Raw genomic sequence first — 14,212 nt, forward strand, 5'->3', positions numbered from 1 at the left:
TTCGACATTTCCGACGAATAAAATAGGCGTCTCCAAACGTAAATCCGGCATTTGAGACTGAAAGACAAGAATTTCAGTGCAAAGGTAACCCTGCCAACAAGGCTGCAATTCTCACGGCCAAGCGAATTCCACTTGGTTTAGTTTCTTCCATTCTTTATTCATTTTGCACTTTCACTGTTTCAGCGATAAATCTTAAGACATGCGATTGTCCGGGGTAATTCATTCTCAGAGTCCAGTAATCCAATATTCAGCAAGTCTGATGATGAATTACGGATTCAGTAACTGTCAAAAGACAGACAGAAATAAATAATGTTTGATTGATGTGGTATTCACATAGATAAGGCACACAAAAAAAATAGGTCTGTTTACGGTAACCCGACCGACCCTAGTTTTTTCGCGCGACCCTAGACTTTTTTTTGGCATTTGGGAAAAAAAAAAATCTTGGTTTTTTTTTGCAAAATAACGTAAAAATATGGTTTTTTGGAAAAAAAAAAAAAAAAAAAAGAAAAAAAAAACAATCCCGACCTACCGACCCTATTTTTGGGGCCTATGTTACCGTAAACAGACCTCTCTTTTTTTGGCCTAAATGGAATATTGATAATGTCTACAAGGGGAGTAATGGATTAACGTTCATTTTGTAAGTGAATTATTCGCAGACAACTGTTCTCTCTATTTAATTCTGTCTCTTTCCGTCACTGTCTGCCTCTCTCTGTCTCTGCCTCTGTCTCTCTCTCTGCCTCTCTCTCTCTCTCTCTCTCTCTTTCACTCTCTCTCTCTCTCTCTCACACTCTCTTTCCCTCTCTCTCTCTCTCTCTCTCTCTCTCTCTCTCTCTCTCTCTCTCTATCTGTCTCTCTCTCATTTTTCCCCTCTCCCTGGAGACCCAGTTACTGGCCAAGAGACAGACACTGTGCAAATAGTTATTCTGTTTTCATTCATACGAATCTAAAATAGTTCAATAAATGATGCAACAATTTCTGATGCGTGAATGTACTTTCCTGAAGCCGTTAACGAACGCAGTCTCAAGAGAGTATTTTTCCATTTTTCACTATGAATAATACATTAGGCTTACTGCTTGAGTTGTTTTGGAAGTGGAATGACTTCAGAAGCTCTTGTCTGATCGCATGAAGATCTATTTTGAGAAAATTAATGATGGTTTTAGTATTTTTAAATGGTTGAATATGTGTCGTATTGCATACCTATATTACCCAACTTGGAATTCTTATTCTCCTTCTGCGTTCATTGGCTTAAAACTCCCACGTACACTCGTGTTTTTTGCACGAATGGCTTTTTACGTGTATGACCGTTTTTACCCCGCCATTGAGGCAGTCATACGCCGCTTTCGGAACAGGTGGTTTTATCTTTAAAGGTACATATTGTTTTGAGTAAACGGTTTTATATTGAAAAAAATTGTTTTTGATGAATGTTTGTTTTTTCGTTCATGGGCTGAAACTCCCACGGCTTTTACGTGTATGACCGTTTTTACCCCGCCATTTAGGCAGCCATACGCCGCTTTCGGAGGAAGCATGCTGGGTATTTTCGTGTTTCTATAACCCACCAAACTCTGACATGGATTACAGGATCTTTTTCGTGCGCACTTGGTCTTGTGCTTGCGTGTACACACGGGGGTGTTCGGACACCGAGGAGAGTCTGCACACAAAGTTGACTCTGAGAAATAAATCTCTCGCCGAACGTGGGGACGAACTCACGCTGACAGCGGCCAACTGGATACAAATCCAGCGCGCTACCGACTGAGCTACATCCCCGCCCTGTTTTTGATGAATGAAAATTCGTCTGTTTGATTGGTCTCTGAGTCTGTCAGTGTCTGAATCTGTCCCCCAGTCTCTATGGCTCTGTCTGTCCCTCTGTCTAGCGGTATCTCTCTTTCTCTGTCTCTCTCTATTTACCTATCTCTCTCTATGTACCCTCTCTCTTTCTCTCTCTCTCTCTCTCTCTCTCTCTCTCTCTCTCTCTCTCTCTTTCACTCTCGCTCTCTTTTATGGGCGATGGCACAGATTTTTTTCTGCAATTATTCTCGTTAAAGCAATCTTATCTAAATTATGTCATCTTATCTGATCTGGTCTTATCTAATCGTGTGTGTGTGTGTGTGTGTGTGTGTGTGTGTGTGTGTGTGTGTGTGTGTGTGTGTGTGTGTGTGTGTGTGTGCGTGCGTGTGTGTGTGTGTGTGTGCGTGCTTGTATGTGTGCGTGCTTGTTTGTGTGCGTGCTTGCATATATGCGTGCGTACGTGTGTTTGTGTGTGCGTGCGTGCTTGAGTACGTGTGTGCGTGCATGTGTGCGTGCGTGTATGTGTATGTGTCTGTCTGTTTGTCTGTGTGCACAGAACAACGAGCGCACGGCGTTACACCTGGCAGCAGAGGCAGGACACCTTCAGGTGGTGGACAAACTGCTTAGCAAAGGGGCTCAGGTGGCAAAAAAAGACAAGGTCAGTTCATCCACCCTGTCATTATGCTGATTTGATCTCTTCAATCAGTATCTGATTGATAACTGTTCTTTTTCTTAATGTGAATTACAGCCTAGTGCGAATAGTGCTCAGCGCTTTGGGCAGGGTCTCCTTGGATTTCTGCGCTTTAAAAAAAATAATTCATGTTTAGTACGTATTATTAGTTGTGAGAATATTATTTGGAGTGCCTGATGCTGAACATTGTTTCTGAGAAAAAAAAGTCAATTATTACCTGTAGGCCTACATGAATTAAGTTGTGGGTTTTGAAGTTAGCAGGAAGGTCATTTCAAATGGAGGGATGTGTGTGTACTCGAATAGTTTGTTCGTTCTAAACCATATTGCTGTCAAAACTCCCTTAACACGTGACATCATCGCCCTAAACGTCATCTTTCTTGTTGTGACGTCACTGCAGTCCGGAGCGACAGCAGTGCACCTAGCGGCAGAGAAGGGGCACGGTCACGTGGTTCGATGTCTGCTGCTGGTTGGGGTGGAGGTCGACGACAGAGACGTGGTGAGTGTGTGGAGGACAGCAGTGGAGCTGTAACACGTGCAGTCTTCTTCTTCTTCTTCTTCTTCTTCTTCTTCGTTCATGGACTGAAATTCCCACATTCACTCAAGTTTTTACACGAGTGGGTTTTTACGTGTATGATATGACTGTTTTTACCCCGCCATTCAGGCAGCCATACGGCGCTTTCGCCGGGGGGAAGCATGCTGGATATTTTCGTGTTTCTATAACCAACTAAACTCTGACATCGATTACATGATTTATGCCGTGCGCACTACCAGGAATAACTTGATGATGATAAGAATGATGATAAAGATGGCAACAGCGGCATCATCGGGATGATAATGGTAATAACGTCCCATCAGTGGCAACAACGACGACGAGATGATGAAGTCAACGAGACGACGACAACGACGACGACGATGATGCCGATGCTGATGCTGCTGCTGCTGCTGCTGCTGATGATGATGATGATGATGATGATGATGATGATGATGATGATTCTTTCTTTCTTTATTTGGTGTTTAACGTCGTTTTCAACCACGAAGGTTATATCGCGACGAATGATGATGATGATGATGATGATGATGATGATGATGATGATGATGATGATTATGACGATGATGACGACAACGATGACGACGATGACAATGACGATGATGATGATGACGATGGCGATGATGATGACAGGAAGGAAGAACGGCACTGCACCTGGCGGCAGAACACGGTCACCAGGAGGCGGTGGATCTCATGCTGGACTACAATGCCAACCCCAACTCCGAAACCATCGTGAGTCAGGTGTTTGCATGACTTTTTTCTCTCTGTGTGGAAGTAGCAGGATCTTGCGTCAAAATGTCTGGGTCGGTCCGTGCCATCGTATGGGGCTGTGCCGCTGTCCTTCAGTTATCATCTCATGTGCCAGGAGGGTAGACGCAGGGACAATGGTCATAGCCTAGTTGTCGTGGAAAATGACCAACCTTGTCACTTTGATAAAAGATTGCGAAGTGTGAGTGAAAGAAAAAGGAGTATTTGGCTTCAAATTGCAATCTGCCAGATTCAACACAATCATAACTTGAAACCTTGATTTAATTTTTTCCTCCTGAGCAGCATCCATAGGGGGAAAAGCAACAACTGACATTTTCTATTCAAAAGTAAACACCATCGTCGACATTGATTATATTATATTGTAGCAGAGAAAGGATGCCTTTGTGATGTAGTCGTTAGACAAAATTGTGTGAACGACAACCGAACTGTGAAGTCTTTTTAACTGGTGCAATCTCTCCATCAATGGGCAATCTCTCTTTCAACGTTCCGCTTTTTCTGAATGTTCTTTTTACGACCGGTCTTTCGTCAGTATCCTTTCAATACCCTTTGTCCACTTTGCAAATATGGAATGAAAGGGTGGTTGATGATCGATGGAAGAAAGAGTTACGCCGGCATTGGGCAGAGCTTGTCAAGAACGATAACGACAGTTTGATTCTGTCTTCCTCAGCGCGAGTTCACTCCCTTGCACCTCGCGGCGGCGGAGGGCCATACAGAAATCTGCCGGAGTTCGGTCAGAACTGGCAGCAACGTCAACGCTCAAAACTTTGTGAGTTTTCGTCCGTTCGATTTGTACTTGATCAAAACGTCATATCTATGAGTTTGTTTTTTCTTCTTCAGGCTTTTAAATGACAACAGTGTTTCTTAGTTAGTTAGTTAGCTTGTTTGTTTGTTTGTTTGTTTGTTTGTTTGCTTGTTTCTTTGTTTACAAATACAGCCAATTCTCCAAATACCTATTTCCCTATTTCTTTAGCAAGCTCAGTAATATTTACAGCAATATATACTGCTTCTCTGTCTTGGAAAAAGGAGATGAAAACCTTTTAATACACGGCCATACACGGCACAAATAAAACAATCACAACAAGGACTAAGCGTATACATACAACTGTCTGTTCTCGTCTGGCCAAAACAATCAAGTCCATTCTATTTCCTTGACAATGCCTTTCTATTTCCGGTCCTATGCAGCAAGGCAACACAGCGCTCCACCTAGCGGCGGCAGGCAATCACCGAGAGGTGGCGCTCATCCTAGTGGAGAATGAAATAGAAATTGACCTCCCAAATCAAGTGAGTTCAGTTACAAAGCATTGTTGGACCGAAGAATTCTGCGCGCGCTTGTCAGAGAGAGAGAGAGAGAGAGAGAGAGAGAGAGAGAGAGAGAGAGAGAGAGAGAGAGAGAGAGAGAGAGAGTGAGTGTGTGTGTGTGTGTGTGTGCCGTGTACGAGTCTGTGTGCGTGGTGCGTGCTTGCGTTCGTGCGTGCGTTTGTGTCTGTGTGTCAGTGTGCATGTGTATTTTTGCGTTACTCATGATCACGATTCCATTGTGTGTGCGCCAGTGTGTGTGTGTGTGTGTGTGTGTGTGTGTGTGTGTGTGTGTGTGTGCACGGTGTGTGTGTGTGCGTGCGTGCGTGTGTGCGTGCGTGCGTGTGTGAGGCTTAGTTTTGTACTCCGTTTTAAGGTAACTAAGCTACAACCCTCATTACAAATGAGTCATTTGTGACGGGTCTCTGCTGCGGCGAATGCGAAAATGGGGAGATAACGGCGGCCACCGGAAGAATATGCTTGAATGAATTGCACAATTGTGCACTTTCTGAAGAGGAGCTGCAAGAGCCTTTGTTTCCGTATCAATCTCTTCCTGTGCGCGAACTGAGAATGAAGTGAAAAGGGCTTTTGTTTTGCCTTGGTTTTTAAGCGTATTTGTAAATGTTTTTTGCACAAGCTAAAAAGGAAGATTGTATAGTGGAAATAAGAGTGGGTTCATTTTTAATTATATTTTTTCTGGTCGTCATGGCAGCGACTTCAGACGGCGTTGCACGTGGCAGTGGAAGCAGGTCACGTGGATGTGGTGCAAGTTTTACTGGCAGGGGGAGCTAGTCTGGAAACAAGGGAGAAGGTACACCGCTATTGGAAAAAATGCACGGTTTTCCTATTTCTCTGGACACCCATCCGTGCTCTTTCCCGTGCTAAGATCAACCTGATATTGATATTAGTGTAAAGCCCCGAACGACTTGTAGCGCTTCAACAAAACGTGTACACACGAGTAGACAGACACTGAGACAGAGAGACACTGAGACTGACATACTCACTAACACCAGCACGCACGTCAGTGTGGCGCGCACGAGCACACACACACACACACACACACACACACACACACGGCACACAAACACCGTCACTGGTACACACACACACACACACACACACACGCACACACACACACGGTAACTGACGCTCGGTCTCTCTTTCTCTGTCTCTGTCTCCGAGTCCATCTCTGTCTCTGTCTCTAAGTCCATCTCTGTCTCTGCCTCACCCCTCTGTCTCTCTGTCTCTGTCTCTTATATGCATATATTCTTGCTTATCTATTACCCTCGATAATAAAGACTCTCTCTCTCTCTCTCTCTCTCTCTCTCTCTCTCTCTCTCTCTCTCTCTCTCTCTCTCTCCGAAGGCTCTCTCTCGTCATGCTTGTTCGATTTAGGAACTGTTGACCTGGAGGTGTCAAAATACGTTGAGCGTGAGAACTCGATTCTAAGGGTCAAAAAGTTCAATCCCGAAAACACTCTTCAATTTTTTATTTGATCTTTAAATCATATTACAATGTTTGCATTTCAGTCGGGGAAGAGTGCGCTTCAGTTGGCAGCAAGAGGCAACCACGTAGCTATCGTGGACATGCTCATCCGGGCACAGCGATTTTATGGCGTCACCAGGGTAAGTCTGTCCATTGACGGTTAATGTGTGCACACACACACACACACACACACATCCACACTGACTTGCAGGGCACGCACGCACACACACGCACACACACACACACACACACACACACACACACACACACACACACACACACACGGCAGGGAAAACACACACGATATTAAAATAGCCCCGCTTTAAATAAATACTCATCTATTCTCGCATTCCCCTCGCCCTCTCATCACAGCGTTTATTCTCCAGAGAAAGGATTTTTGATTGCTTCCAGTGACGCTTGGGTGGAGCTAATGAAACAAACATGTAATTTGATTATGCGAGCGAACAGTTCGCTTTTCATCAGAACAAGTTTTGCGGAACAAATCGATGACCTCGAAATTCCTATTAAAAAAATTCTAACGTTTTTAGACGCTAGCTGCTCCATGTTTTGAGAGGACAGCATTTCGACATGTGTGCGAAATAAAACGTCCACTCTGGCTCACTAGGAAAACCCTCACAACACAATTGCCCCTTGTATGCAGAATTTAACAGTTGTAAAGTGTTTGTGTGCGTGAGAGGGGATGTGGTGGGTGGGTGGGTGGGAGAGGACATAGACATTGAACACTTTATTATCTCAACGAGGGGAGAGGGGGCGTTTGTGTGTGTGTGTGTGTGTGTGTATGTGTGTGTGTGTGTGTGTGTGTGTGTGTGAGTCACTGTGTGTGTCACTGTGTGTGTGTCACTGTGTCTGTCTGTCTGTGCGTGCGTACGTGCGTGCGTGTGTTCGATGTGTGCGTTTGCACTCACTTTAAGCGAGTGCAAGAAGTGGGTAAGAACCCGACACTGGTATGTCTTTATTTTGCAAGTGTCCACCGTCCTTATTGTACTAGTTATTCATTAAATGTTTGTCTCTTTGTTTCTTATGTCTACTCAGAGATATAGAGAATATTACATAGCTTGCCGTGTGATACCAGGTTTACATGAGTTGGTGTTTTGTTTTTAATATTGAAATGCAAGCGAAAGCGGGCTTTTCAATGTTTGAAAAAGAAACAAGTGTGAACCTGGTAGCACATAGCAAGTCATGCACTATTGTTTACCTACATTCTGTACTTGCGTGCCTTCTGCTTCAAACTTCCCGGAGTGGAAGTGTCCAAATTGAAGACACGTTTTCTGGAACCTCGAACTCTTCCAAAGCCTCGCAAAAACCCTGACGTCATAAGTAAAAAAGACGCCACGATTAGAAGTACATGTATAGCTAGCATCACGTGTAAGTTCTCAAAATTCTTCCAGAGGAAACAGCAAACGCAAAATCGTTTCGAGAAAGAAATTTGTCTCGGTAACTTTGTCATCTTGAGCAGTGGAAAATTAGGTCCCTGCCAGACTGTTACAGTAGTTTGACCCGACCTCATTTATATGACTTATATACACACGTGTGATGATATGGTGTACTTGTCACATGGCTGGTCTCTCTCGCGTATTTGAATAAAATGGGTTTACGAGATTCAGTTGTTTGCATTAGGCTACGTGATTTTTTCCTTCTCAGCAGCTGTACGCAGGCAAGTTGTACAGGACAAAGGGGTGTCAGATTCCCTTCTGCTCATTAGAAGGAAAAGAGGAGATCAAATAAATACACGATCTAATTACTTCATATATCGACATTAGAGCATACATGTGCGAATGTGTCACCCCGCAGCCCCAACACTTTGTCCCCGTACGCTCAAGCTTTGTCGAGAAAAAAGAGCTGTCTCTTTTTGCGCGATCGAACAAACTTTTGCCCATTGAACGTTTTTGCTTCCTTTGCAAATGGGTTTTGTCCGTTTCACACTATCTCCACTTCATGTCGCGTTTTGAGTCCACACACTCGAACGGAGTGTAAATAACAGGAGTATAGAGTAGGGGTTCATTAGATAGTGCCCGCTGACTGTCATTCATTCTTGTACAAACGTGTTTGCACACTGTCAACAGAAAAAGAGAGCGACAGCTTTACAGCTTTCATGTAGTTTGAAACTGTTGTGGGCTGAATATTTGATGATGTAATTGAATTTGTGCATGTGTGTGATGTGGGAGGCTAAGGGTCAGCTACTTGTGTATGTGTGGAGGGGGGCGGATGAGGGTGTGTGTGTGCGCTTATACTGTCACTGTCTGTGTACGCGAGCGCGTGCGTGCATGTGTGTGTGTGTGTGTGTGTATGTGTGTGTATGTATGTGTGTATGTATGTATGTGTGTGTATGTATGTGTGTGTGTGTGTGTGTGTGTGTGTGTGTGTGTGTGTGTGTGTGTGTGTGTGTGTGTGTGTGTGTTTCTATTCTTTCTTTGTATTATTAATAAGCCTGCCTTTCTCTTTTAATCAGTGGTATCGTGAGCTGGTTTGTCTTCCTCTATGTCTGCTTATCGGTCTGTCTGTCTGTCTGCCTGCCTGTCTGTCTGTCTGTCTGTCTGTGGGTTTCTAGCTGTACCTAATCCTCAGTCTCGCACCAACCCACCACCGACATCCTATTAACTTCAACAAACTTTTGTACAAACCCTCACACTTTGCCCTCAATACCTGCAGGCTTACCTGGACATGGACGTGGGGTACGTGGACCCAGAACTCTATCTGCGCAAGCCTGCCCACCCCGGGGCGGGTCCCATGAGGGAGGTACTGTGGAGGCTGGCCACCCGACAGCTCAAACTGGGGGACTGGAAGCTGCTAGCCGCTCACTGGAACTTTGCCCCTGATCACATCCGCGCCATTGAGCACGAGTATACAGGTGAGCAAACATTGCAGTGTCATTGTCGCAGATTTTTTTTTATTTTATTTTATTTTTATTTTTTTATTTTTTTTTAAATCCCGACAGTATCGATGGTAGCCGTTGAAATGTTGTTCCTTCGTTCATGAGGTGTTCGGAATGGATGGAATTCTAAGTCAAGATTTGTCGCATTTTTAGATGGAATTTTAGGTCAAAAACTGTTGCATTTGTAGATGGAATTTTAAGTCAAAAACTGTCGCATTTTTTGATGGAATTTTAAGTCAAAAACTGTCGCATTTTCCAGGGGGAAAAGCAGCATCTGACAACTTCTATTCAAAAGTAAACTTCATCGTCGACATTGATTATATCGTAGCCGAGAAAGGATGCCTTTGTGATAAAGTCAGACAAAATTGTGTGAACGACAACAACTTTAGATGGAGTTCAAAGTCAAGAACTGTTGCATTTGTAGATGGAATTTTAAGTCAAAAACTGTCGCATTTTTGGATGAAATTTTAGGTCAAAATCTGTCGCATTTTTAGATGGAGTTCTAAGTCAAGAACTGCTGCATGTTTAGATGGAATTGCATTTGATCACGAACCTGTTGTACGTGTAGCAGTTTTGATGTCAGCATCAGTCGTTGAGCGTAATATTATATTATACGTATGGATGCCCTGATGATAGTTTCAGATTGCAAAATTAATGTTGACAGTTCGCCGAGTGTCCGTCTCGAACAGGCGCTAAAAGCCTTGTATTCATACTTCAGGAAATAACGCATCTATATTGTGAACTCGGCTAAAACGACGTATCGGACGTTTCTGCGAAAGTGAATAATTTTATTCAAGCATTATCACAAAATCTCACGATCTTTTCATACCAAAGTTGCGTATTAGGACACTCGATCCGCCCTTAGTGAACTTCAAACGATTAACCCAGAAGTTCTCTTGCAAATTTCACGATATATCATCACCACTGTTGCATAATTATGTGAAATTCTACGTGTGTCTAAAGTCCGTCATTATTTCGGCAAAGTCTACTTCGCGAAGTCTCTTCCCGAAGCTGGCTGCACGAATCTTAAGCCACTGAAATGTCGGTAAATAGACTTCGCGAAGTCGACTTCGGGCTGAATTAAGGACAGTCTTCATTGTGTGTCGGTTGCAGGTCCTCACAGCTACAGGGAGCACGGCTACCGCCTGCTGTCCATCTGGCTGCACGGTGTCCGAAAGGACGAGAACGTGGTCAAACTTCTCTTTGAGGCCCTCGTGGCCATCGGACGCAGGCAATTAGCAGGTGAGAGAAAGTCACCAGAGACTACAGTCGAACCTGTCTATATAACGACCACCCAAGGGACCGACCCAAAGTGATCGCTAATAGAGACAGGTGGTCGCGAAGGAACGCTGAATTATCTATAGACAGGTGGTCGCGAAGGAACGCTGAATTATCTATAGACAGGTGGTCGCGAAGGAACGCTGAATTATCTATAGACAGTTGGTCGCGAAGGAACGCTGAATTATCTATAGACAGGTGGTCGCGAAGGAACGCTGAATTATCTATAGACAGGTGGTCGCAACGGAAAGGGGAATGATATATAGAAAAACGACTCGTTTGGGGATCCTTTTGGGAGGTCGTTGTGGGTAGGTGGTCGTTGTTGAGAGAGGGGGTCACCAGGGCCGGTTCGTCAACTATCTCTGCAGTCAGAAAGCTCAGTGGGTCCAGTGGGGCTTGCCTTCAGAGAACACCGTGTCCTCTGAATCGCGGGTGTCGGTTTGTTTGTTGTTGTTGGTGGTGGTGTTGTGTAGTGCGTGTGTGTGCCCGTGCGTGTGTTTGTGATAATGTTTTTTAGAGCAATGTGTTATTCATTGATATGTGTGTGATTGCACGTTAAATAATGTTATGTTGTCGTAGTATTTTGATTGTACAGCGCTTTGAGCAGGGTTAAACCCCGGATACATGCGCTGTAGAAATGTTGTTGTTGTTGTTGTTGTTGTTGCTGTTGTTGTTGTTGTTGTTGTTGTTGTTGTTGGTTGTCGGTTGTTGGTTGTTGTTTGTTTGTTGTTGTTGTTGTTGTTTGTTGTTTGTTGGTGTTTTTTGTGTGTGTGTGGTTTTTTTTTGGGGGGGAGGGGGCAGGTATAAGCCTACTTTTGCTCGTTCAAGAGACGGGCGTATAAGGTGTCCTTTAATCGAAGGGTAGGTTACTTTAATGACGAGCTCTATTGTACATGGGCGAGGGCGGTTGGGGTAGGGGATGGTAGGGGTGGGGGTGGGGGACTACTAATTGAAGCTTTGAAGCCAAAGTATTTTTGTATTCATTGTATTCCCTGTTTAGGCGTGTGAAGTATGAGGGTTCAGATTTCGAGATACTGCAAGGGAGGCTTCTCATCTTTCAGTGCCATGCTTACTGCGTTCTTGGGGCCTGGTCATGTATCATTGTATGTATCTGTATGTGTGTCTTTGTGTGTCTCTGTCAGAAAGGCGGACATCACACATTAGAAGCGTTGGAGTAGTTTTTTGTCCACCACCCCTTTCCGTGTCTTCCTTCAGAAATGCAACTGATGTTCAACCGGCGTCGAGTTAGTTATGAGGAGGCTCAAAGTAAAGCTTTCACTTCTGACAAAAACCCGGCTACACACGATGCGCTTTCACTGATTTTTTCAGGTCTATTACTGTTGAGGAGTTGTTGCTAATTACTGCCCTGATTTCCAAAGGTAGCCCCAGGTTCCAATAATGTTGTTTTCGTTTCTCTCCCTTCCAGAACAAATACGAAGGCGCGCCAATCGAACAGCTGCAGAAAAGGGGAAAACCTGCTCCCCCTCTCCTATGATGTGTGCCGTTTCTTAGCACCACCTCACCACGCCAGAGTGTTTATTTTGACTTCAACGGTCTCCGACATCGGAAGACCTCTTGCCAACATTTTTTGGGTGCTACGTAGAAGACAACAACCACCTACCCTCAACATTCCAGGCATGAGTCTGTTGGCCGCTTGGTGTACAAGGTGCTACGTCATATTCATCACCAAACAAATCGTCACCCAGTATTCAACCATGTGCTTTACGAGAAAACTTCGGTGACCCAAGCTTTAAGGGTTATAATTAAGGCGGCCACGTGCGTCTGGAAGGATCTTGACAGTAGCAGTGTCCATCAGCGACAAGAAACATGGATTTTGGACACAATCAATCCATCATTTCGCGACAGTCTCTGCGAGCTGGTTGCTGTTGCTGATGTGAACTGCGACATATCACTTGTGGGTGGCCGGAGTCTGAGTGTGTTCATTTCCGGTTTGGGAAGTATAAATCAATCGTGTTGTGCCAATGGGAACACGTGTTCACTAGCCTCAACGATTTTCCTTCATCGTTTTGCTGCCATTTTTCAGCTACAAAGTAATGAATTTATCATTTCCAGAGAAACGGCTGAATATTCTGGTGTATTCTTGAACTCATAATAAGAAACTCTGCTTGTTCTTCTGGCCAAATGTCGGTCGCTCTCTCAATGATTTGACGCTCAAATATATTCAAGGCCGGGTATTCAATTCAACAGAAACGCAAAACATGATATGAAATTTGAGTCGCAAACATGCTTTAAGTCTCACAGGGACTGCATTGCTTTCAAACGCACACACCCATTTTGTCGAGACTGCATCGTTGCAAAATCTGAATCGCCTTGTCGCAAATTAATACGACATTGCAGCAAGTGCTCACCCCAACTATTCTGAGATGTCCGAGTTCACTTAGAGGGTCATTCTTTCTTGTGTAAGCGATCGTGTTCACCACCACATATATCTGTCCAAAAAAATTCACACGGGATAAGTGCTATCTTTCACAGCCTGGGCACATTTGGAATCTGTTGAAGAATTAATTTTGTAAAAGCCACAAATTCATTCATTTAAAAAAATTCACCTCACCACAGCAAGCAGCCAGGGCGTTGAATTTGAGTATGTGACCAAGTGAGGTGGTGGTCTTAACCCATGTAAATGCCGAGGAACATCTGACACGGCATCCAGGATCGCTTACACGAGAACGGTGGCATCTTTAAAGGTCGAGTGTTTACGCAAACTGTGATGTGACTGACTATATCTCTGGACAGACAACCGTGTTTCATCTTCTTACCTCTTTTGCGGAACACTTCTACAGACGTACAAGTCCGAATTCCTCATGTAGATGACGTATATGGACCGTGTTTTCTCGTGCTCATACCGTCAACTGAGTTTTCAAGTGTCTTCTTGTTATTCTGCGTCGTGTTATGAGTTATTTGAACTTTTTCCAACTCTTTTCTTCGAGGATTAAGATGTGATTTTTAACACCATAGCTGCAGGTTTTCTTGTGTACTTAAAAATAAATGCAGAAAAATGAAATGAAGTGTTGGTTTTTCTGTGCTCGTGGAAGGTTTCTTTGTTTATTTTAATGTTGACATATCTAAATGATGTAAATTTGTTATCGATAGTGAATCGCAAGCGGTTCCTTTTGGTCTCGGACATCCTGTCTCGGACACCCTGCCTGTCTCTTTGCAGACATTTCCGTGAGAATCAATTTGCTTAAAATAAATTTATTTCACTTAATTTATAGGAAATCGTGTTTAAATCAAATTTTTTTTCTCAGTCAATGCCCCTTGCTATTTAAATGTTCTCAAAAAGAGAGGCGTCATTTACAAATGGCGAATGAATTAACACTCACGGACACTGACATGCACAACGCACATGAGAGAGAGAGAGCGAGAGAGAGAGAGAGAGAGAGAGAGAGAGAGAGAGAGAGAGAGAGAGAGAGCGAAAGAGAGAGAGAAAGAGAGAGAGAGCGAGAGAGAG

The 14,212-nt window shown here is 43.9% G+C and overlaps 1 protein-coding gene across 2 annotated transcripts; it reads left to right on the forward strand.

Moving 5' to 3' along the window:
• Positions 1 to 2,341: 2,341 nt before the first annotated feature.
• Positions 2,342 to 13,765, forward strand: LOC138949037 (ankyrin repeat and death domain-containing protein 1A-like; the record flags this gene model as incomplete). 2 transcript variants are annotated; one of them, XM_070320761.1, is given in 10 exon segments in its annotated part: positions 2,342 to 2,443; positions 2,874 to 2,972; positions 3,657 to 3,764; positions 4,459 to 4,557; positions 4,974 to 5,072; positions 5,800 to 5,898; positions 6,617 to 6,712; positions 9,243 to 9,441; positions 10,579 to 10,707; positions 12,170 to 13,765. In XM_070320761.1, coding segments are annotated over 10 exon segments (1,116 nt in total), but the record flags the coding sequence as incomplete, so codon positions are not given.
• Between the last annotated feature and the right edge of the window lie 447 nt (positions 13,766 to 14,212).

This window comes from Littorina saxatilis, linkage group LG1, assembly GCF_037325665.1.
Source record: "Littorina saxatilis isolate snail1 linkage group LG1, US_GU_Lsax_2.0, whole genome shotgun sequence".
NCBI lineage: Eukaryota > Metazoa > Mollusca > Gastropoda > Littorinimorpha > Littorinidae > Littorina > Littorina saxatilis.